Genomic DNA, 26,880 nt, shown 5'->3' on the forward strand with positions numbered 1-26,880 from the left:
GTGTCATTTGCAAAGGAAAGCGCTGGAGGTTTCTGGCCGCCATTCACTTATTCAGAGTCTTTGCTGCATTAAAGGACACGTGAGTAGCGGGAGTAGCTTGGAAAGATTGTTCCGCATATATCACTAAGTTTTGCTAGAACCTCTAGGAGTTGGGTGTTTGGACTATAAGCCGTGGACCTTAACTAGAGGCATATTAGATTCTGCCATGTTTATTTTGTATGCAACATGTCTATCTTGAACTGATATCTGCAATACTGATCCCTAATAACGGTCATCATTGACTATCTTTTGCAAATAAGGTCAGCCCTGCATTTCTGTTTTAATCTGCAATAATATTGAGAATAAAATTGTTTCAATTTAAAAGCAAATTTGTTGGTTCAGATATTATTAGTACCCCCTGATTTTTTGAGAAGGATTCTGGCTAAGTCCCTATTAAACATTTATCAGTTCCCTTACAAAACTGAAAACTTCATTCACTTCTGCATGCAAGCTGTTTGATAAAAGTACTCTCAATGGAAAGAGTTAAAAACTGGCAAAATCGGGGCTGCTTATTACACCAAAGCAGTCAACTGTAGATCACGGCATTACTTTGAGGCATTTTATTTGAAAAGATAGGAATAGAAAAGGGGGAGCTGACTATTGTTATTGAAATATCCTTTTTCACAGCTCCCGTAAAACTATGCAAAACATTTTTCTAAAGAAATTGTTCCACAGCAACAAAGGTAGAATTTATAATTCCCAAATTCATAAATAAGTCATGCAGCGATGAACAATTTGTTAACTAATGAAATCTCTGTGAAATCTAAGAAATTAGTTATACAGTCTGCATTTGCAAACAGTCAATGCTAAATTACAACTTACCAGTTCCATCGAATTTATTGTTATCAAAAATAGAGTCTCAGACTTACGGCAGACCTCAGAATGGCTGCTTTTGGCAAAGTTATTGGTTTGGGTTTGGCGAAGGGTGTGGTTATGAGAACCCGGTAAGTGGGTAAGTGAATTTTTTTCAGGGGTTTCGGGTATGTATGGGCATGTATGCATACATAAAAAATTCTAAAATTAAATCATTTCATAATATGATATTTGATTATTGATCAATGGCAAATGTCTAAGATAAATATTAAATGTCAGCTAATAGTGGAAAAGTAAGATAAATATTAAATGTCAACTAATAGTGGAAAAGTATTTGAATAAGCCATATCAATGAAATCATATATGCCTATGTTCACAAATCTAATGAAATCATTCATTACCATTACTGAATTGCAAAATGTAGTTCATGAATTATGGTTCAATGTTCATCAATCATCAAAGGGATTATTAAAAAAACATTATCAATTGAATTTTGTATAGCTGCAAGATCAAGATGATCATCATCATTGAATTCAAAGAGGTTCCATTTGCACTAGATGCAAAATGAGAAGCAAAAATCAAATGAATGTATTTGAAGGCCACATTTTGGGTCGTCTTAGGGTTAAACAATGTTATTTTATTTGTTTTGGGTGTGATGTTCCCATCCTCTTCAAAGTTAAAACAACGATAAAATAATGGTGTGTGTCCTACAGGAGAGTGTCGTACAGATCTGTGTAGCGTATGTATCAGAGAATGGTGGCTCAGGAAGTCCGTACGGGAGGCCTAGCTAGGCCGTACGGCTGAAAGTGAGCATGCCATACGGTGGAATTGGCTTGGCTGTACGGTGGGAAAGGAGTAGGCCGTACGGTAGAAATGGACAGCCACACAATGGAAATGGATGCAGTACGGTGGGGGAAAGTGGAGAAGAAGTACGATGGGTTGAGAGGGCCCCATGGCAGGCCATACGTTGGACTAATGGACGTCAGGAAGAGTGTAGGTGGAAGGTGAAGGCCATATGGCTACGGAAGTAGCAATGCAGACAAGGACAAAAAGTGGTACAGATGGATTTCTGCACCCTACATTGAGAACACTCCTATTCATTCACAATAACAAAGAATTTTAATGTAATCCAAATACCAAATAATAAAGATCGAATACAGATAATTTCCTCAATATATATATCGAAAGATGGTGCTCTGATTTGCCAAATCCGAGCGAAGTGTTTACAGGCAACAGAATAGGGTGAGGGTTGAATCCTACCGAAACCGAACAAGCCAAATAGGGAAGGCCTTTCACTTCCGAAATGGCAAACAACAGAGAACTCCAACAAGAATTCGCAGTATATAGAAGATAATCCAAAGCATACATAAAGACTACCTCTAAGTCGTGCTTAAATACCCATCAGGGAAAAACTTTCTGAAGGTGTACAAAGATAGCCGATGGCAACACAAACTACGGAAACAAAATAAAAATGGGTCCAAGATACATAAAATCAATTGGCCCATTACAATAGTTTGATAAGTGATTTATTATATAACGAGAACATTACATTGGGCCCACTTTTCCTTTCAAGGGCTTGTTAGTGCCCACTTTTTGTTTTGAGAGCTTGTTAGTGCATATGCACACAGGTGCACAACCTAGTGCACCCACAATGTTGGGTGCGCACCTTGTGCATACACAGTAGGTACCCACAAACATACGCGTACTAGATGCGTACCCAAACTCAATACAAGGCCTACAGGTATGAACCTGGTAACATAGTTTTTGGCATGCAAACCCTTATTCAAGCTGCGATTAAGAATTACCTAGTTATCTAGTCATTTCTATTACAATAATAGATGGTTTTTTTATTATTATTTATTATTAATGGTTCTATTTTAATCTCCTTTAAATATTAGAATATTTCTAATATTTGGTTTCCTATATGTAGAATAGAATGTTTCTATTCTTTACGATTGTTTCCTAAGGAACATTGTTCATTCTTTTGTATCTATTGATCTCTTGATCATTGTTAATATCAAGAAAATATTTACCAACTACTTCGTAATATGATATCAAAGCCAATTCTGTGATTTTTTTCGACAAATAATATAATTTCTTGTTCGATATTTTTAGATAATAATTTTTGGAATTATTTTCTGTGATATATGCTTCAAGCTAGAGTTTGTCTGCAATGCATGACCACTATTTTGCAACTGCCGTTTGTATCCCTGATGCGTCATGCACCAAGTTGGATGCCAAGAGTCAGAAACTCATGCTTGTTGGATACAACCTTCCGCTTGATCAACACTGAGACATCTTATCTCCTGTACAGTCATGATGTAGTCTTTGATGAGCAACGAGGACCATTCATGCATGTTTCTCTTGTTCCTGATCCAACCAACCAATCTATGAAGGTTCGTGACATTGGAGTTCGGCTTCCATTAAGTCCACCTGATGAGAGGGCTCCAACAACTCTTGCAACTCTAGTTATACTAGTGATTCCTATACAAACACCTCTAGCTTCTCCTGCAGGATCACCTAGCTACGCAAATGCTTGTCCTAAATTTGATCCTGATTCTTCTGATGAGGAACCTAATCATAGAATATCTCTTGATACTAATGTTAGTCTTTCTCTTCTCCAGCCTAGGTGGTGGGCTAAGACACTTGCTGATCTTAGAGATGATGAGCTCATTGATGGGAAAACTGCTCAGAAAAAGAGCAAACCTATAGAGTCAACTTTTCTCTCATGGCCAACATTCATAGTGTGTTTGAACTTCAAACATATTACAAGGCTAAAGTAATTCTAGAGTGGGAACAAGCCATGACATTTGAACATGAGAGCATATTGAAGAATAACACCAAGGTCCTTTCAAATCTTCCAACAGGGAAGAAACCGACCAAATGTACTTTCCAAAAATAGAAAGGGTCCATATCAATCAACACCAACTTACCACAAATAGTAAGTACATAAAACGAGCCCAAATGAAGTCCGATTTGAGCCAAACGAAGGCCAACTTTTAGCTTACTAAGATGTGGAGAAGATAAGACCTTCCCAAGCCAAGCCATTGCCACAGAAGACCCTCTATCCACAATAATTAACCTACGAGGGTCACAATAATAGGCTAATCCCTGAAACTCAAATGCCAACAAAATTGGCGACATTACAGTCCTCCCTCCCCGAGATTGTTTGTCCTCAAGCAACCGGCAACACAGTGAACTCCAACCTCCACTTGGATCCCAAATGAAGAAGTACATGGCGTCCTCGTCAATACTGAACCAACTATATGCCAATATCATCAGGACCATTAACATGTCCTACAACATAGCACCCAAAACTTGTGTTGATGATGTAGAAGTCAGAATGTCACTAGAAAGCAACTCCTTAGAAGATCTATGCAAACTCTTCTTCCTTGTATCCACCCACATAATATATATTGGACTGGAATCCTGATCATCACTAACATGCATTGAAAAAGATGTAGCTACAAGCGCACCATATGCACTCATGCCAAATGTATCGACAATAGGTGTAACCACATCAAAATATATGGACACAGGAACAACATTAATTGCCGCAATAGAAAATTGAACCAAATCTGCAATTGATGAAAACTCACAATCATTAACATGTGCGCCATCATCAAAACACACATCAACAATTGCATGCATATCGCTAAATTCCTCCATAGATGGCTCAATCAATGCAGAAGTAGCCGCCAATGCTGATATAACTATATCATCGCATGCTCCTACTCCCACTATCATTGCATCACCATCAAATGCATAATCCTAGGGACTCATGCCAACAATTGCACCATCTGACTGTTTTACAATACCTTGTATCTCAGGTTCTCCATCCCTAGGCAGAGAAGTATGTCCTATGCGAGTATAATATCTATTTGGAATCAATCTCCTGTCACCATCCATGTCACTGTACCAATCACAAAAATAATCTAATAATCTCAAAGGTAAGCACTGACTAAAATAACTGAGCCCAATTCCTGCGGGCAGGTAGGAAACCACTATGATACCACTGTAAAAACCCCTATCAGGCTACCAATTCAAATCTTGATGAACAGATTATTGTTTCAAAGTTTTCTAATTTTTTGATCATATATCTACTCTTTTGATACTTGGAAATATATAACTATTGAGACCATAAATTGCAAAAGTATAAACCTTTTCAAAACAATGCTTGTAATTTATTAAATTTGAAAAGACTTATATGTGTTATAGTAAGGGTAAATTACAATTAAATATTTTAGAACCTGTAGCTCGATTTCACCACCCAAGAATGCATGCTAAAAACCATTTCTCCCAGTCCAATAACATATACCGGATCCTTCTTCCAATTGACTGCCAGTAACTACGTCTGGTATTACTCCAATGCAGGCTACACGAGCAATGTATAAGCTCGATTTTTGCAAGTAGTTGAGCCACCAATCTCCAGTTACCTTTCACGCCTAGAGTCCCAATAAACTCCAACAACAAGGACACTAGATGCAGCTCTAGAATAGCATAGTGACAACCATCCTCCTTGCAGTAGTATAAACAATTAACAACAGCCCCTGAATTGGATTGTTGTGGTAATGGTTGTCCCTCTTTGTATCTGTTTCCAGCTGAGACGGGGTTGCACAATCACCTCCAACAGTAATGGTGACGCCATCAACAGAGCTTTAACCCGCTGTCGTATGTAATTAATAGTCCCACACCCACCCACGGCTATGGACTATTGAAACCTGTGACCAGCCAATGAACTGCAGGCTTCAGGCAAAATGCATTAGTTTATTCCTACTATCACAGCTCAACGCAGAGGTGTAAAGGCCGATGGCTTTCACAATGATGTCATCTTCACACTTCAAAAAACATCCCTTACTTTAGCTACGTCTAAGATTCGCAGCTTCTAGATATCAGTACTTCCAGCGACATAAATGTAGACTTACAACAGTAAATCACAAGCCTACACTTTCAAGATCTCTAGAACAAGTCTAAACAAAAAGGAGAGTCTCCACACTTATAGAATTAGTAACAACTTCTCCAAGCCATAGGAATACAGTAAGGAGACTTGGCAAATTGTTTATAACAACACAATTTGCAATGAAATTTCCAAAACAATCTCCCAAACACAAGAAACACAAATAGGAGATTTAGATAGTGAAATCAATATACATCAACAATGACTTTAAACATTAGAAACTTTAGAGACCCTTATACTTCAGCAAGGGCTCACAATTCAGACTCAGGAAAAGCCACAAAGCCACAAAATCAAATAAATATTCAAGCATGCCTTTCCCAATGAAATGAGCTTGTATTTATAACCTTCAGATTCCCTTTTGTTGCCAAAATGTAACTTCACTCAAGAAGCTTCACCACACAACATTAATTAGAAGCTTCCATTAGATTCTCTCACTTGACTTGGCTTAACTAATTAATAAATGGCAGTTTCTAATGATAACTCAACTCTCAACTTAAGTGAAATTATAACTTTATAATAAGCCATTTAATAATTAATAATAATTTGGCCATTAAAAATATAATAACTCCCAAAATACTCACCATTTAAATATGTTGTCTAAAATAGGATTCATACCTATTATTTCTCCATGTGACCAAATGCACTTCCCAAAAATAGAAGGGATTCATATCGATCAACACCAACTTACCACAAATAGTAAGTACACAAAACGAGCCCAAATGAAGTCCGATCTAAGCCAAACGAAGACCAACTTGTAGCTTACTGAGATGTGGAGAAGATAAGACCCTCCCAAGCCAAGCCATTGCCACAGAAGACCCTCTATCCACAATAATTAGCCTACGAGGGTCACAATAATAGGCTAATCCTTGAAACTCTGATGCCAACAAAATTGGGGACATTGCAACATCTCACATTTTATGACACCTCTTAAGGTTGATCATTGGATGGCAGCAAAGCGTGTGCTTCATTATGTAAAGGGTACTACTGATTATGGACATCTTTACTCTCAGAGTTATAATCATAAATTCAATGGGTTCACAGATTTAGATTGAGCAAGTTTTATTGTTGATAAAAAGTCAACTTCTGGATATGTGTTTAGTTTGGGTGTCAGTGCTGCCACATGGACTAGAAAGAAGCAACAGGCAATTTCTCTCTCCTCTATAGAGGCTGAATGCATAAGGACAGTCAAGGCAAGTTGTGAAGTTGTTTGGCTTCATCAGATGCTTGGGAATATGCAAATGTCAAAAGCAGGCCCGCAAACTTTGTTTGTTGATAACCAAGGTGTTATCAAGTTAGCTCAAAATCCAGTCTTCCATAAATGAACCAAGCATGTGGATGTTCATTGTCACTACATACAACAATTGGTTGAAGATGGGACAATTGACTTGCAGTGGATTCCTACAACGGATCAGACTATAGATATTCTCACCAAGCCTCTTGGTCCAGATAAGTTTGTCCAATTCAGAGAATAGCTTGGTGTTGTGGATAGATTAACCATTAAGGGAGGCTATTATGATAATAGATGGTTTCTATTATTATTTATTATTTAATGGTTATCTATTGTAATCTCCTATAAATATTAGAATGTTTCTAATATTTAGTTTCCTATATCTAGAATAGTATGTTTCTATTCTTTATGATTGTTTCCTAAGGAAACATTGTTCATTCTTTTGCATATATTGATCTCTTGATCATTGTTAATATCAAGCAAATATTTACCAATTACTTCAGAATAATTCTTGTGTTTATTGGTATGGTCTTCATACTTCATCCATATAGGGCACTCACGACTTATGCTGTCATCCTAGACCCATGCATGCTTCCTAGGCAAAGAGTACATGAAGCTTACAAAGTGAGCTCTCTTGGTTTCTATTGTTAAAATATTTTTATCATTTTGTGTCTCTTAGTTATATGGCATTTCTAGTTTGCAAGTATATTAGTTGCTTCTTTACATATTGATCTTCCTAGCTCATCAGAGTGCTAGTTATATGAGTTAGCATTGGGCCATTTGTTCCTTGATATCCCATTATCTCAAAGGTAGCAAATCCCCCCTACTTTACAGTTAGAAGATGATTTCTATCCCATAGAGCAGTTCCACAAGAAGTTGGGTAAGCAAGTCAACACCAACAAGATGACGATCATAATCTTCTCTAATAGAAAGATGAAAAAATAGCTCAAGTTCTATTTTGAATGGAATATTTTTGAGAAAGAAACATAAGGAGTATCTTCAAATTGGCTTCAACAACAAGCTTTGTCAGCATACTTGTAGAAGGAAGAGATCTTTGGGAGGTTGGAGAACACTTTATGCATTACAAAATAGAAGAAAGGAGGCATCGTTATGGGATTGGATAACTATGCAAACTCTATTTGACCTTTTAGTTACTTGTGCAGTGCATTACAAATGAGAATTATGGGGTAAGAATACTTCAGAGTTAAAATCAAAGAAAATATAGAGGATACATAAATGCATGATCACAAGCAAATTGAAACTCAAACCTTCAATTTCTACTGACATTCTTCTAGCTGAAATAAGTGCCTTAACTATTGAGGCCTTTACTATAGTGCATGTCGTATGTTATCTAAAATGATTGACCTGATTGGATTAAAAAGAAGGTGTAGGACTAAAAAGAAAGAATAGATTATCCACAATGCACAATTTGTTGGAATAAAGGACTCTACTTCTCAAAGTATCTGCAGTTGAGATTTTTGTTAGTTCCTATTGTGGGATAGTATGGGAGTGCTTTCATCTTGTCCAATGTGATGGAACTCCCAGCATCAAGTATCAGTGGATGGGTGATAGTTGACCTCCTATGACAAGTGTTTTGTTCATGTTTGAAGGGGGTTCATGGGGTTCATCTTTTGGGTGTGATTGTTAGTAATGTTTTGTTCTTTCTTTTACTTGTTGCACTTGGGTAGTTGATACACGATTTTATTTTGCTTTCTAGTTTTGATTCTTTTTCTTTATTTTAGGGTTGGGCCTCATAAAAGATGATAAATTGACTCAAAAAAAATCAATGTGGCCTTTTTTACAAGTGTGGTTATCATTCCACCAAAAGATTGACCTATTAATGCCCGATACAACCACTAGACCTATAGAAGACACAAGAGGCGGTTAAGCCATGTCACGGACCCTACGAGGGATGCTGGCCCACTGCCAACAATCCCCCTCCCAGCATCACTCGTCACGACTTGTGTGGATTTGAACTTGTGACCAAGCTCTGATAACACTTGTTACAAGTGTGGTTATCATTGCACCAAAAGATTGACCTATTAATACCCAATACAACCACTAGACTTATAGAAGACACAGGAGGCGGTTAAGCCAAGTCACAAACCCCACAAGAGATGTGAACCCACTGCCAACAACCTTAACCCAAGCCCGCAAACCAAAATCCAATATATCACTCAAATTGTCCTCTAAGCTACCTTTAATAAAGAAACCTTGCCCATATGGATAAAAGACTAAACCATTTGATAATGAAGGTTTTGAAATCCCACAAATCCCAGAGTGAAGATCCACCAAACTTGACAAAAAGGGTAACCTTTGACATCAACGATAGAGAAGGAGCTTAATATAATTTAAGTCAAGTTGTACCTGTCCTTACCAATAATCCCATCATATCTTCCAGAATTAAATACTTTTCTTTTGCTAGGCAGCCATCAACAACTGCTTTCTGCCCACCCAAGGTCAAGTCCTCTAAATCTGAAATTAGCTTTCAACAAAACATGATATCTTCTTACCACCAATCACCCATTCTCCTTCAAATGCTTTGATAGTACATAGCCATCTCAAACGCCCTGACCTTTCCACACCATGCTTCATGAACTCACAACTTCATTAACAAATGGATGGGAAATATAAAATCCTATAAGTAAGAGGCAACATCATAGCTTTGATAAGAAATACCCAAATTATTCAGCCATAACATCAATGTTTTGAGCATAATAATAATTAAGAACAAAGCATTAGCAAAGGTTTATATCTTAAGGGCTTGGAGGCGGATACTTAGGTTGGAAAGAGTTAGAAATAGGTTTGGTTAAGTCCTTTCTTAGTTTATAATCTTAGTAGTTTGTCATGGGTTTCTCCAAGAAATAGTTCAAATCACATATTTACAATTTTGAAGATTTTGTACGTTTCGTGGCGGTATCATAACCTAGGATCAAAACGAATTCAACCTTTTTGTCCAAGAATGCAGGGATGGGTTTGACAAATATAATAACATAGCTTTTTGTACAAAGTAAAACAGCTAGAGCGATATGGAATTGGATCCAAGTAGAGTATGGCAAGACTTTTAGGGGCTTCTTTGAACAGAGGGGATAACTCTAGTAGGTATGTGGACAACCAAGGAATAAAGGAAATAAATATGGCAATTTTCTGTTACAATCTTATTCCTTTGAAATAACAATAAACAGACCAGCAATATTGAAGGACATGGCATGGATATCGTTCCCAACCTTATCAATGTACAAGCCTATATTTGGGCCATATCAAATACATTTGTATACGACACCACATTCTCTAATCCCAGCCTATATTCGAGCCATATGCAACACATTTGCCCACAACACCGCATTCTCTATTCCCATATGCAATTTGTGTTTAATGAGAAAACGTCTAAAATCTTCAAAACAAATAAAACATAAAAAAGTTGTTCGCATCATACATACATGCATGTTTACACACATACCTGTACCTATACGTGCAAATCTTAACATGATATAACAATAAGAATGCTATAAACTAAAATGTTAAATAAATGAATACTTTTAATGTTTTATACCCTAAGGCATATATCAAGATTGTCAATCTTGGTTTGGGCTTCGGTTCGATTCATGAGTTCAGACAATTTTTTTGGCAGGTTTGGGTTCATTTGTACAAAATCATTTTAAATAAAAATATATATACACAGCCAACAAGTTTTAAGTTCAAAATTCACCACTTTGCTAATACTCAAATAACATGGCAAAATTACACCAAAATATTAATGTTGTCGTTCAAAATGATAATGTCAAGTGTCAATAATCCGCCATCCGTGATCATATATCATGTGGGTCAACAAAAATATCATTATTCTCCATATGATGTGGTAAATTAAAAGAACCACAAATAGTGCCACTGGCACTAGCAATGGCAGCATTACTAACATTCATAGTCTCATGATCACTAGGTGACCCATAGTCATCATCAACTCCAATTGCAGAAAGGTGGGAAACTAAAGCATCTAACTTATCATGCTTTGGCTCAATATATACCACTCCTTTGTTTCCCCTTGTGTATAAGAATGTTCTTTGCGTGTGTGAGAGGCTACAAGTTTGAATGCACAAACACCAAGTCCTTTCCCTTTTAAAAGTATATTCTATTATGCTTTATTGAGTGGATGAAGAACAATGTACACCAATTCCTCTCACATGAAGATGAACTAGCAATCTATCATGACTTTGAAATTAGTGAGTTAAAGAGTTATATATAAAATAAAATAAAAATAAAATAGTAACTTAAGAGCAAGATAGAAGATTTTTTTATAGAGATGTAATGTCATAAATTGCACCCTTTGCAATTCCACATCACAAAATGCCTTTGTTTTAGCTGAATCGAAGAGGTCACCGAAACCTCCACCTCATCTACTTGTGATCCTTTCTGTCCAAATCCCTAACCATGTGGACTATTTTATTTCCAAATACTTGTATTCCAAAAAGATGTCTGGCACACGGCTCATTTGTCCCACAAATATCAAGTCTAAAGGTGGCTGTTGAGATGTTATGCCTGCTGATTCTGGTAGTGTAACACCTTTTGCAACTCACCAACATCAGGATGCCTTCAGGCTTCCTTTACCTTGCTTCTTGGCTTCATTTTTTTGGGCTTCATCAAGCTCTTCTCATAGTCCAGATGTCTCTTGAAGCTTCTACTTTTGCTACTAGTTTCTTTGTGTCTCGTCCATCAATCTTCAATTCATTTGTTTCATTCTCACCACTATTCAAGCTTCACACAACCGAGGGATCCAGGCTTGTCTTCACTCAAGCAAGTTCCATTTTTGGGTATTGGAAGGGAGTTCCTTCCATCTCACTTGTCATCAATTTATCCACCTTTAATACAGCATATCATTTGTGTTAGTTCTTTTATTATTAATTTGTTATCATTTTATCAATATATCTATCTTGGCTGTCCGTGGAGGCAGAAACACAGAATGGGGGTCTGATTGTGGTAGAACTCTAAATCACAACCATAGCATTTCGTCTATATTTGTATTTTGTGCAAGTTTGGAGAAGATTGGAATAGCATTGGTTGGAGTCCCCATTCACTAGACCTATTATGAGGCTTTCTTTTCCTATTTGTTATTTCACCTTAGTTAATTCTCCCGTTTGTTTCTATTTTTCACTACATTAAGTATATTGCAACTGTATACGGTCATTCTCATGTTATCTATTATGCCTTTGTGTCTATAATATACATTGTATGGGATGATTGTGTGTCGTACTGTCATCCTCAACATGTGTGTGCCTCCTAGATAGAGAATGTACAAAGCTTACTAGGAAGCCCTAGTGACTTGCTTTTTTGGTATCTATAGTTAAAACATTTTTATTTATGCAATCAGATTTCCACAATCCATGATTTATAATGCTAAGTTTCTGGATTAGACTATGTAGAGATTTTTCATCAACGTTTCGAATCACACGACATGATCCATCATCAGGATGAGAAAGCAAGAGGTGTCAAACAATTTTATTTGTCAGTTTCAAGTTCCACACACTTTTACATATTAGTGAGCGAACTTAGAGGTCCGAAGCCTCGAAGGTTTTCTAGGAGTGGAGAGGGGATGATTGAGTCCTTAAGAGGTTCAGCCACCCCTTGCAGTCTTGTTTTCCTACTCTCATTATGGTGAACCCGACGTAAACAAGTTTTGTTTCTGCATCATCCTCTCCTCTATCAAGTGATTGTCCTTATCTGAAGATGGTCACTATTACACCAATCTTGCCTCTAAGACAAAGAACCAAGAGTATAGACATATCATTGTTACCTTTTTACTCACCATATTATGGGCAGCCCTCTTCTCTTTACATCCGTGCTAAGATAAATGGTAATATTGTCAGAGGTGTTATGGTTGATCCCTTATGCAGAGTCAATGTAATCATGGAGGAGATCCTCTTTGTAAAGTGGTTGCATCAAGCAACATATAATGAGTGTTGGGCTACCATTTGCATGCACAGTCTTTCAATTCCATCTATGGGGTGCACTGCCATGACAATCCTTGTGGGACCCAAGGCTATCTCTACCATTTTCGTTGTTATCTCCTACTCCAACTTTTCCATGTGAAACTAGGCATTTCGCAACTAGTTTCTATTGGTGTGGTCCCCCTAGGTTGTTCATAAGTGTCTGAAACTATCCCACAAGGACACCAAACACACTATCCATGATACTAGGTACCAATTATTGGTGCTACATGGGAGCTCTTCCCTTGATCACTTTTGGCCCATGTCATGGGACCCTTGCTTCCTCAATGCAGATTTGTTATATAAAGCATATTACAAGTATAAGACAAAGGAATTAACTTTCAAGTTAGTTCAAAATGTGGTTCCTTTGGCTCCTCCTACATATGCTCTTGCACCTTCCCCACTACGACACAATGTGTTGTGTTCTTTTGCCCCCTCTTCATCAGGAATTAAGGACACATATGTTCCCTAGGATAGATCTACTATCTACCAAGGACCACACAATCTCCATAGTGTCTTCTATTCTGCATTTGCACCTAGCATAGACAAGGGAAAGGCACAAATGTTGCCAAAATCCAAGACTCGCTCTCCTTATGAGTTCCCTAGAATAGATCTACTGTCTACCAAGGACCACACGATCTCCACAGTGTTTTCTAATTTGCATTTGCATCTAGCACAGACAAGAGAAAGGCACCAATGTTGCCAAAATCTAAGGCTCACTCTCCTTATGAGTTCCCTAGCCTTGCAAACATCCTATATTAATGGGGCAAGGGTAAGTGTTTGTTGTGTGCTCACTCTTCTCCTTTGGCAATTGTTCCTTAGCCTCTAAGGTGGGGTCTCATGGAGGGGGCTTCCTAAAACATTTTAGTAGGTATTGTGGAGATATTTTTGGAATATTTTTAACTTGGTGGTCCCATGAATTTCTCATGTAGATCAGCTTAAAATTTCAAGCACCAAAATTTAAGGAAGTTGGGGGTCTTGTAGATTTTTTTTCTAATACTTTAAATAAAGAAAAATATGTATTCATAATAGATTTTTGTACAGACAATAAATAGGCAAACTTCATTTCCCCATGAAATTTTATTTTGGCAAGAGTTTGAAGTTCTAGAAATAATTTTCCTAGGCTAGTAGCGTGAATTCTAGTGCCACCATTTGTTTCTCCTCAAATATGCAGCCCTGCCCTAAACTATACAAGCTCCTATTTTGCAAATTATTTTCTTCTACATGACCTCTTGCAATCTAACAAACAAACAATATGAGATACTTGAGATAAGGCATTAGATAAAATGAGATATTTTAGATAAACATGATAAATGCAAATATGATATCCTCCCCTTAGAGTGAAATGTAGTTTAGATAAGGCATTAAATAAATGAGATATTTGAGATAAGGCATTATTTTGTAGCTAATTGTACGAAAGAGCAAATTATTTTGTATAAAGAAAACTATACAAAAGAGCAAATGACCTCTTGAGATAAGGCATTATTTTGTAGTTTGCCTTATCTCAAGTATCTCATTTTGTTTTTTGTTTGTTTGCCTCATGTAGAAGTATTTTATTTTGTTTGTTGCCGAAAAACACCCTCCCATGCTTATGCGAGGTCATTTGCAAGCATTTTAGTCGATTCCAAGTGGATTTGAAGGGGAAAACACATCAAATCAAGTTGATGTTTTTATACCTACTTTACTACATTCACTCTGTCCTCAACATTCCACCATCCCCTTGTCCCCGATAGGTGGTGGAACATTGTTTTATCATTTTTCTGTTGCAACTTGTAGAAGCTTAATAATGACATTTTCTAAGTACTCGAAATTACCTCCCATGTTTATGCGAGGTCATTTGCAAGCATTTTAGTCGATTCCAAGTGGATTTGAAGGGGAAATCACATCAAATCAAGTTGACGCTTTTATACCTACTTTACTAAATTTACTCTTGTCCTTGATGTTCCACCATCCCCTTGTCCCCGACAAGTGGTGGAACATTGTTTTATCATTTTTTTGTTGCATCTAGGTTTGTAGAAGCTCAATAATAACATTTTCTAAGTACTCTAAATTGCTTTAAAGCATAATGAACAAGATTTAACACCATTTCTTCCAGGATGGAGGTTGAGCCATAACTAGTCATGTCAAGCGAGGAGGGACAACCACAATGGACTTCTAGGACAAGACCCTCTACCTCTCTAATTTTTCTAGGACTTGGAAGAGGAATATGTAAACTATTTTGGTGTTGCATTTACTTATAGTTTTATAGAGACAATTTGCTATTTTAATTTTGCTTCAGACCATCAAGCTACCAACCATCAACTTTTCACATGAGGATGTCATTGTGTGCCCAATTTGCATTTAAATATATCTAAACTCAGCTTGTTTCTTTCATTTACTCATTTACTAACTCATTATATTCGTCTCCTCGTTGAATTTTGCAAAAAAAAAAAGCATTTCTAATTGAGTTTAATCTAGTTTTTAAGTTGGCAAGCTTTCATTGAGTTTTTGTGTAGGTTTTTTTGGGCCTTGGCAAATGGTTTTTCAAGTCTGAGTTTTTCAACTACTGTTGACTATAATTCTCGGGTCTCAATACTAAGGCAAGAATATGCAATGGAGTAGTCATTTTATTTCATCTCTCTACCGTGTCTTGTTGTAGTTCGTTGAAGAATGTTTCTTTGGGATCTTGCTCTTTTTCATTTATGATAACTTTCATCTTCTAAATCATTGGATCGATATACCTCACCCAAACAAGGCTTGCCAATATAACAAATCATGCTTCAAATAGGCTCAAAGAAACTCTAGAGGTACTTAGCATGATCCCACCAAATGTCATCTAGTATTAATTTTCGTGATGTTTGCTAGTGCTAGATTGCTTCCACATGCTCCAATCAGGGCTGATTACCATGTTACATAATGCCTCACTAAACTTCAGAAGTTATCTCAACACACTTGTGTTTGAGCCAAAACAGGTTTCACCTACCTACTTCAAAATCAAAATTAAATTTAAGCTACAAAGATTACAGTAGCCTCCGCCTTTGTTGGAACTAAGTGAGATGTGAGAAGATGCTGAATCCCTTATTTACTACTAGCAGGGGAACAAGCTATGTAACTACTGATTGGTGATGCTGCTCCCTTTGCTTCTGGAAATAAATCTGCCACGGTGAAGGGAATGTTGGGAATGCTGTATCTACCCCCACCTTCGTCTTTGCCGCTGGTGAGACTACTCACTTTGCAACTGGGTGGGTAAACCACTCTTTATCATGTAGATTATTTGATCGGTGTCACCCCATAGAATTGTAGGGCACATGATTGATCACCCTTTCTAAAGTAAAATATTTTTATTATTTTACTTACCTTTTGCAGCTCCAATTTTGAGAATTGTCCAAATATGCCTTGTGACATATGGTAGTTGGTGATGAGCATTTGGACCTCATTGGCATCAGCATGCACCTATCTGATCCATTAAATTATATTACCATTTTTTTATAGCAATAGGTTGAGTAAGTGGACAGCACAAGGTGTTAACAAAAGTGTGAATGATGGTCTTCAACCACTAAGCCAACAGCTCTACAGCTTTTGACATTGTTTGTTACAACTTGAACAATATTGTGAGGGCCAACTTCCTCAATGGCTTGGCAAAGAATGTTAGCAATAAATGGATTTTCCTTCAACTGCCCTTCACAAACATTGCTTTAAAAACATTGCCCCTTTAGGGCCTTTATGGAACATTGAAATAACAATGATCAATAGGTGATTTCTTGCATCTTTCCATCCATCATATATGATAGACACCCCTGTTTCAACCTATGAAATTTTGATGGGCTTCAAGGAGTCCTCTACATGTTTCACTCTTTGTCCAATAAGGTAGTAATTAGCTCATAACTTGGGCCCCAAAACCTCTTTGGAGCCTCACTAATTGTCAATCCATTAACATAGATATATCTACTTATGTCTTGCTCGACAATCTCTCTACCCTCATTGTGAAATGTCGCTTCTAGTGATCCCTTTGCTCTTGTATGTGTCATAGGTTGTTGTTCATGTACAAACAAGAATAGGTGGCCCTATGTAGGTTCAAGATTGGAAGGTGATAGAGAGGCCTTCAAGTTCAATCCTTTCTTAGTCTTTAGCAAAGGACGAGCAGTAGGACTTGGAGGCTGTAGCTACTTTACTTGCTGCTTTGTTTTCTTTTGTTACTCTTCAATAGAAGTCAATACTTGTTCCTCTACAAGAAGGCCTTTACCTTTTGGCTAGGCTAGAAAAAAAATTATGCCTTGTTGAGGGATAAAGCACAAATGTGTTTTCAGCCGATTATATAGCTGTTATATTGTGTTTTCCAATTAGAACAAATCCAAATGAAACCTCCTCCACCTAGTAGTTGTTGTACCATTTTCACATATTTCCAAAGAGAAGAGTATAGGTTTGTTTTAAAATGGGGTAGGCTTCCAAAGCTATGTTGATGCGAGTTTTGTATCACTTACATAACATATTAGTAATTGAATATTTGATACGGAGTATCAAACATGCAATTCCTCTCTTGAAAAGTTATTGCTCATGGGATATGAGAATAACTCCAATGTTCCTTGTAGTACCCTTACTGTCTTCATGGAAAAGGCGTCACAGAATATCTTGTAATCCTTGTTGTTGTGCAAATGGAGTTGTGGATAGCATTCATGCACCAAATATTGCCCTGGCCCCTTGCCAACTTTGCCTAAAGCCTTAAGTCCTGAACTCTTGTACAATCTAGCAATTAGGTAAAATAGATAGGATCCCATGTAGAATTGCCTTTGGTTTTGGACGGTTCTAAGTTGCAACTCTAGGTTCTCGCTTTGTGAGACTTCCATGTTGCCTTCATGTCCACATGATAAACCAACAATTGTCCATCCTTTTGCAATGAAAACTAACAACACCCTTTTCTTGCTTGAAGATGAGGTCTAGGTTGATATCACTCCATCGAAAATGGCAACTAAGCTCAAGTAACCCAGACCAATGAGACTCATATTTGTATTGCCTTAACCAATATGAATGCCCCACTTTATTCCCTTACATAGGATCTAGATTCCTACAAAGTAAACAAATCAACCAAAAGAAGCTAAGTTGCTAATTGAGGTTCAGGGATGGATTCAAGTTCAAGTTCGGGTTCTTGGGTTCGGGCAAAAAATAAATTCCCATTTGGGTCTATGTGTTGCTTGATCATTGATCATTGTCAAATGTCAACGATAAACATTAAATACTTGCTCATAAATCTATCTTCGTGATTGTCAAGAAAATCATACTTTGAATTACTAAATTGAAAAATGAAATTGCAAAACATAGACTAGTTCATCAAATAATAAAGTTTGAAACATAATGATAAAAGACAAGAGTTTAGTAGTTGATCAATGATCATAGTATCATATGTACTTGAAGGGTCGAATGGTCCTCAAAAAATGAGGGATCAATGGCTTCATCCCCGACTGCAACTATATCTAGATCCTCATCACTGGAACCCAAAGCGGTTCCACCAGTCCAGATGCTGCTATATCATCCTCCTCCTCAACATGAGAGATTAAATGAGTGAAATGTTTTTTATTAGATTCCTTTTAGGGTTACATAAAAAATAATATATTAAAAAAATCTCTTTAAAGTTGTTTTATTTCACATTTTGAACCCTACTGCCCCGGGTCCTCCTGGGTTCGCTGTGGGTTTGCTCAGCTTCTCTCCAGCACGGACTGAAGCAAACCCATAGTCCGAAATAAGGACCCTGCCCAGACCCGCAGCGAACCCAGACACGAATCTGGACCCGCGCGAACCCAAACCCGAATCCATGCAGCAGGGGATGAACCCAATAATGCAGAAAAGAAGTGCACCTATCTATCGATAAATAACATTCAAGGAATCAAAGACAACTATCCATCAGTTGTATAGTTGAGCAAACAAGATAAGATAATTTATTTATGTCCAACAAGAGACCGCGAAGGTCTAAGGGAGTGGAAAGAGTACAACATGCCCGTAGCAAGCAGTGGGAGCGGCAAACAGTGTCTGCGAAAAGAACAAATCAGAGAGAAAAACAAGAAGAAAACAAGAAAAAGCCTAAAGACTTCTTACAGATGAGAAGTAGTCTAGAACTGAAGGGTACGGTTTGGGGTGAGGAAGTGCCCTGGTCTATCTCTGGTAGCCATTGGCAATAGGGCGATGCTGTCAAGTGGGACCTTTGCAAGGTCTCACAGATCTGGTGTGACCCAAAGGAGGGCTGAGCAACCATTTGATCCTCCTGGCAAGGGGCGCAGAGGCGAAGAAGGTGATGAGCTGATCCGGAGTCTGTTTTGACAGGAACAAAAGCTGCAAAGTGTGATCCTAAAGTGTATCTGATGATCCTAAGGCAATGTTAACATAGTCTACTCAACCAGATAGGAAATCAAGCACTTGTTGAGCAATGCAAGGGCCAGAGGGAACTCTCTATTGCTACTCAAAATAACCCGCATTAAGTAGCTTCCAAGAGAGCTTTAGAGTTTAATGCAAAGAATTTCTAATTGCCTCAGTACAGTGTTCTTATAAATCACTGGAAAGCAGTCCCAGTGATCATGTGGAAGGTGGAGCCATGAGTTGGGATTGGAATGGTAGGGACAAAGAAGCAGACTTTCACTAAACTGTGTGATTGTGCTCTCACCTGTCCCCTCTTCTGAATGGACACTTTCTCTGATTTTCTATACATATTCACTCGTGTATAATGGCTAGTACCTCTATGTTTGATTATCTTTGGTGTCTCATTTATTAAATTATTTCTTATGCATGTTGTCTCTCCTTTCCAGCCAAAGGACATCATTACAGCTCCCAACATTTTAATCTATGAGATCTATTTTTTTTCTTACTATAACCTTTATCGGTAACTTTTTTTCTTTTGACAGAAAATACTAAGGGGGTCTGATAGTAGTTCAGATTGCAAACCCTACTTAACTAGGGGAAGGCATCATTCCCTACTGCAGAGCATCTGAAGAATGACTTTTTCCCTTGATGATGGATAACTGGGTGTGATCCAAAATGTCGAGAAGAAAAACATACACAGCTTGCTCCAAAAAATATCTGTTCAAAAATATTAAGTATCATTTACAATCCAAATAATCATCAATTTCAGTTAGATCTGACCACTTTAAATATAGGTTGGAATACAGAAACTATCATTAGTACCTCCGCATTGGATATGTAACATTGAAGAGGTATGCAAACAACAGAAGGGTATTATACTAAGCTCAAGCCTTCCAAGACTGAACAAATAGTCATAAAACTTTACATCATACAATAGAAATGGTACTTTTTTGCTTGGATGATAAATGGGTCTTGTGGTAGCATGTTTTGTGGTAAATAAATAAAATTAAACTGAGTCAGCTCCCCTGTGATAAGGACTCTTCTGTGGCAAGCCCCTCCATGTTATATGTTTTCTTGGTAGAAAGGTGGAAAAAAGGATGATTTGGTTTGGCTTTGCACACTAAATCTTTTTTAATACACTGTTCGTTTTTAATCTCCATCGAACATAAAATTGTACTCAGTGGCCATGGGCCTTACTTTAATTTTTTAAATATTAATATAATGGATATATCTCACCCTCTCCAAAAAACTATTAGGGGAAAAAAATAGCAGCAACAGCGTAGGTACCTGCAACGAAATAATACTGAAATCTATTCATAGCTAGGAAAATAGATACAATCAAATAGGAAAACAGGTTCTTTTAATTGTGATATTGCCATTAGGATTTAACTCTCTACTTTTTGAGCCAAACTCATTGACCAATGTTTCATGAGTAGTGATTCGAATGAATCCATCTTTCATGAGAATAAATGGAACACTTTTTTTTTTTTAAATTTATTGACAATGCTAGGTTTGAACTAATGACCTCAACAAAGGAAGCCATGGAACACTTAGTACTCATTGGATCTAGGATTATTTAACTTAGGTAAATTGCTTAAATGTGCTTTTCAAATAATTTTAATTCCTGTGATCATGAACTTCAGATAAAAGATGGTGAAGAATCATGAACTTCAGATAAAAGATGGTGAAGAAAAAAGAAAGCTCATAGGAAGAGTCAAAGTGAAGGCATATTAAGGAGGTATGCAAGATAAAGGTTGAAAGCTAAAACTAGGAAATATCGTTTATTTAGCACAGATTTAGAATAGGCGATTAGTTGTCTCAGAAACATCATCACGTTTTTTCCTCTCCAAAGCAACAGGATTCATGTCATGCTCATATGACAGCAAGTGTTTATATCAAGGGAAGCATAGTTCCATTAAATACTGAACGCAACTTTTCCTACTCCCTCAAATGAAGACAGGATATTAAGCATAATGTTTCTCCCTTATTGTCACCTGTGAAATTTGAAATATTTACCTTTTCAACACTGTTTAATTTTGAAGTCAGGCGAAAGATAACAATATGTTCATGAGAGAAACATTTAATATCGCAATGAAAGTTGTATTGATCATCATAAATGGAAGCCTGAGGGAATGATGGAACTTGCCTCGAAGCTTCTTCTTTCGTCCTGCAAACTTAAGTTCCTGTATGAAAGAAGTAAGGCACGAAATCTCTGAATTATCGAAGATGTTTTCGTATAACTCTAAGCCTTCAACGACGTTGATCTGTTCCAATCACAAAAAGTTGTCAGCATAGAACAAGAATCATTAACACCATGCTTGTCAGAAGCCTGTAGTTAAGAGAGAATTATTTTCGTAGTAATTTGAAATATTCATTCAAATGGCACTGGTGTTCTGATCCATCTCTTACCATCTTTCCATCAACCAGTTCATTGCCAACAAAACTTTTAGAGACTGTAATTAGGGAACGCCGTTGATCTTCTTCTTGTTTTGAACTGAACCGAAAATCACAGTTTTTAATCTTAGTACGATGACCTGATAGATTCGCAATTTCAGCTGCATCAGAACACTTATAAAATTTAGAAAAAGCATTCTTCTTGACCATAATAAAACAACTATTAGGAAGAAACAAAGATAATGCACAGCATATTCATTCACTGATCGCTCTCTTTAAAGCATTTTGACGAGTCCGATCCTGTTTAATAATAATTTCCGTTTGTTAAGAGCTTCAAACACTACTATTTCCGTCTCTGTTATTCCTTGCTTATTTTCAGAATTATTTTCTTTCCAGTTATAGCTCCAAGGGTCTGAAATGCAGTAAGAATGGTTGTAGGAATCTTAGTTTCTGTTTTGACTCCAGACCGTTTCCCTTAATTTTTTCACACCCGAGATATTTTGAAATCTTCATTTTTGACTGCACTACGTCCATGAAAATCATATATATTTAGAAGGAAAGCATGTTTCTGTTTTTTTAAAGTGAAAATGCTTGTATTTTTCTGTATTGTTTTCAAAGGAGATTCTTATAGCTTATCTAGATTGTCATTTTTTCAGTTGTTGGTACAAATTCTGAATGTACAGAATTGCCTGTTTAGAACTAATTACCAAGGACCGACTGACGTGTTCCTACCGCAAAAATGCTACCTAGCATGCAATTATAATTTGACCAAGACATACGGGAAGATCAAAGACTCGTGTGCATTGCCCAGATCAAAGCTCCGAACATAAAATTGTTACAGGAGCATTTAAGCACTGAAATGTAGATTGCAAAATTCCGCGAGTTTAGTTAAAAGCATGTAAATCTGGACACGAGATAGAAATTTTCAAACGACTGGCTACAAAGTATTTGGTGCAAACAAATATCTTCTTGTTTTTAGTATTTAGTTACCTATCAGGGTGACGGATTTTCAGTGGTACAAGTCAATACAATTTATTTCTTTGTTTCTTAAGTTCCAGTTAAAGCCTGGTTGACCTTACCATGGTGCTTCTCTCCGCCATTTGATCCACTGCTTTCCGACTTGGCGTGCATTTGGCTTTGAATGTTCTCCTCCTGTTCTTTAGCCTTGACAGAGGCGCTCATTTTCTCAGATCCTGGCAACTTGTGAATTCCTTCACAAGAGTGCAACGCAGAGCTTGATCCTGCCACACTTTCTCGCCACTGCCTTTCAGACTTCGCATTCGTATTTTCAGCTGCATTTTCTCCATGAGACATTCTGCTTAGAAATCCTCCATTCTGAGCCAATGAAGCCTTGTGCCCTCCCTTCTTTGCAGATTCAGCTTTCAATTTCACAATTTTTACTTTACTCTGATCATGATCCGCATTGACTTGCTGTTTCCTCCAACTAACCTGCTGCAACGAATGTAAGACCTCAGCAACAGAGAAATACTGCTGCATATGCAAAAGAGCCGCCCAATTGCAGCGCCTCTGCTGGATAGAACAGAGCACATGCTCATATTCCGCTGAGTCGCCCACGATCCGCAAGTGCTGACACAAAGCATCGATAATTGCATTGGCCGCAGCAAATTCGCCTCTTAGCCACGATATAAAACTGTCCCGCTCGTCAAAAACCCAACCCCTGCCTTGACTCTCATTGTTTTGCATTTGCATTCTACTATCACCAATGCCATTTGCAGCAGCCATTCTCACTCACTCAAACACACAGAAAGCTTTACTTCATCCTACATTTGCTCCTCCGCATCTAGATCCGCCCTACAGGCCTCATTAATAATTGCTTCCAACGATTTAATTTCAGGCCGAATGAGAAAATTTCATTGAATTTAACAGTTCATCACTGAAATTTAGAGACGAGAAAAATCATTTCGCAGCTTTAAATGGAAGTGCACCGATCTGTGTAAGGGCAGGCAATCAATCTGTACGGACGCCGACCATTGCCAATAGTTTTCAAGGTTTCAGAAAACTGGCATATGCTGCTTCTCTCAGCATTGTCCGGGCTCCTGTTTCTGTACAGCGTGTTAATTTCTATTTATTTTTAATTGTGTTATCTTTGGCCGGGCTTTGTGGTAGACTGTCTGAGTGCGCCAAATTTAGTTAGGAGATGATGCAGAAGAGACTACTTTTGGCAGTTTTACTAAATTCAGAAATTGTGATGTCTTTAGACTGTAGATATTTGAAGAGGTCTACCATCAAGGCATTTTAGCTTTTTCTGTTTATGTAATTAACATATTGGGAAGATTATCATATTAAAGAGGAGATTCTATTTTTTTGGAATGTTCTAAATTAAATTTATATATTTGTTTTAGTCATGGATATTAGAGTGTGAGGGTTGAAATCTCTCTTCTAATGAATTTGGGGATGTCTCTTTAGTCAATGTCACAAGCATATATTTGGTGGTAATTCTATTTTAAAAAATTGAGTCAATGTGTCTATCATTGGTTGTACAATATGATGTCTTAGATGTTTATCATTAAGAAATATAAGCATGTTTTTATTACATAATTTAAAATTTAGGAAGATTGTTTGATATGAAAAAGAAGAATCTAATCTTTTGCAAGTTTTTATATCAAATTCACACTTGTTTTAGTTATTGATATTAGAGTATGAACTTTGGGTTGATATCTTCAACATGAAAGTCAAAGACTATGGGTTGTTAATTATACTAAGTCATGTAAGACATAGTTCTAGAAGATTGTCAACATATTATAATTTTTTTTCCAATAAGAGATGTATTTGTTAATTTATATATTATTTTAAAAATAAATTATGTTTTAATATATAGATAATTGCATGAAAATTTTGTTTAACAAGTAATGTTGCTCGTGAAAATGTGTTAATTTCTATTTATTTTTAATTGTGTTATCTTTGGCCGGGCTTTGTGGTAGACTGTCTGAGTGCGCCAAATTTAGTTAGGAGATGATGCAGAAGAGACTACTTTTGGCAGTTTTACTAAATTCAGAAATTGTGATGTCTTTAGACTGTAGATATTTGAAGAGGTCTACCATCAAGGCATTTTAGCTTTTTCTGTTTATGTAATTAACATATTGGGAAGATTATCATATTAAAGAGGAGATTCTATTTTTTTGGAATGTTCTAAATTAAATTTATATATTTGTTTTAGTCATGGATATTAGAGTGTGAGGGTTGAAATCTCTCTTCTAATGAATTTGGGGATGTCTCTTTAGTCAATGTCACAAGCATATATTTGGTGGTAATTCTATTTTAAAAAATTGAGTCAATGTGTCTATCATTGGTTGTACAATATGATGTCTTAGATGTTTATCATTAAGAAATATAAGCATGTTTTTATTACATAATTTAAAATTTAGGAAGATTGTTTGATATGAAAAAGAAGAATCTAATCTTTTGCAAGTTTTTATATCAAATTCACACTTGTTTTAGTTATTGATATTAGAGTATGAACTTTGGGTTGATATCTTCAACATGAAAGTCAAAGACTATGGGTTGTTAATTATACTAAGTCATGTAAGACATAGTTCTAGAAGATTGTCAACATATTATAATTTTTTTTCCAATAAGAGATGTATTTGTTAATTTATATATTATTTTAAAAATAAATTATGTTTTAATATATAGATAATTGCATGAAAATTTTGTTTAACAAGTAATGTTGCTCGTGAAATTTAGGCATTGGATAGGGTGTGTTTATTTTGATCATGAGAATATGCAAATAGTGACTTCCAATTCTAAGGCTAGGGGTAATTTCCACAAAGGTAATTAATAAGACAAGTGATCAAACAATGGTATGAATGGACCAATGTGTGGGAATAAGGAATAGTCCCTTCACTTTGGACTTAAGTACACCTAAGAGGATTGTTAGGAAGAAAAATAGAGAAAGCCACTAAGCCCAAGTCATTTCTGAGTGTATAGTTTTATACAATGGACTCAACTTATAGAGGGAACAAGAAATTGCTATGGACAATATTTTGTTTAGTCATTAAACACAAAATATTATCATAGTACACATTGCATGCATATTCATGGAATCTCTATATTGTCAATATCAAATGAGTGTGTTCATGCATCCTCATATATGTTATTTGGAACTCTTCTCTCTACCCTAGATGGTGTCATTCTAATATCAGGGTTCATGAGCCACTTGTGGTAGAGAGCATCAATATTTACCCAACCGAATTTGTTATGTTCCACTTTCTTGTCAATAGCATCTCCTTTTAAAAAATATTGTGTTGTCCTAAAGTCAACACATATGCAAGGAGAATATCCTTTAAAGTTTCCTTTGGAAATGGCAAAGTAGTCATTGCATTGCGATTTTGTTAATTGTGGTTATGGAGTTTGTACTTGTTTTTGCACTAGTTGTTGCCTTGCCTTTGGAAGTGTGCTTGGGATTTGAATCTTTTGTGCCAATTGTTGCTAACCTAAATATGTTACTAAGTTTATTGAACATTTTTTTCCTTCAAAATTTCATACAACATTAATAACAATAGTGTGGAGGCAATAGAATTGAAAACACATTACCTGCACATGAATGCAATAAAATATCAATTACATTTCTCAAGGGATCCTTAATGTCGAATTACATACATGTTAATTTTATTTTGTACATTATTATTAGGTACAATTTCCACAACCATATATGATCATTGAATACATCATAATATAGGTGAATACATAAGTACAACTAAACCATAAGGTGTACTCAATGAAATAACATCCATGGCGCAAGTCACATGGTTATAATAATAATCCAAGAATAAATAGAATATAATATCCCTTAAGGACCTCAAATGGTACAAAGGTACATTAAAATAAAGTACAACAACTAAGAATAAGTGGAATTCTTTAAGCATGATGAACAATAAAGGTACAACTGCTATATAATCATTCAAGACTAATACAAGTCTATCATAATCTCAATAGTAATAGAATCCCCACCACTCAACCATGTGAAACCAAAGGTCCACTCTCACTATGCTAAGGAGATAACATCTAGTCTCACTCAAAAAACAAACCATAAAGTTAATAACACAAATCCTAGGCAAGTGCTTTCTATCTCAAGTGGTGAGACACGTACAACAAAGGTGATCGTAGAGGCAACCAACACATGT

At 36.6% G+C, this 26,880-nt stretch overlaps 1 protein-coding gene across 2 annotated transcripts in view; it reads right to left on the reverse strand.

Moving 5' to 3' along the window:
- Positions 1-23,957, reverse strand: part of LOC149574964 (RNA demethylase ALKBH10B-like) — a 97,125-nt gene extending 73,168 nt beyond the window's left edge. Inside the window, exons 1-3 of one of the 2 annotated variants that reach the window (XM_089814812.1) lie at positions 22,816-23,957; positions 21,752-21,876; positions 21,489-21,606 (exon numbers count right to left, since the gene is read on the reverse strand). In XM_089814812.1, the coding sequence (XP_089670938.1) occupies positions 21,489-21,606; positions 21,752-21,876; positions 22,816-23,479 (907 nt within the window). In that variant the 5' untranslated portion in view covers positions 23,480-23,957. Of the gene's footprint in view, positions 1-21,488; positions 21,607-21,751; positions 21,898-22,815 lie in introns of both variants that reach the window. The other variant, XM_089814811.1, reaches the window with a different exon arrangement.
- Between the last annotated feature and the right edge of the window lie 2,923 nt (positions 23,958-26,880).

This window comes from Cupressus sempervirens, chromosome 2 (genome assembly GCF_028749045.1).
Source record: "Cupressus sempervirens isolate cs-2001-9-10 chromosome 2, ASM2874904v1, whole genome shotgun sequence".
Taxonomy (NCBI): domain Eukaryota; kingdom Viridiplantae; phylum Streptophyta; class Pinopsida; order Cupressales; family Cupressaceae; genus Cupressus; species Cupressus sempervirens.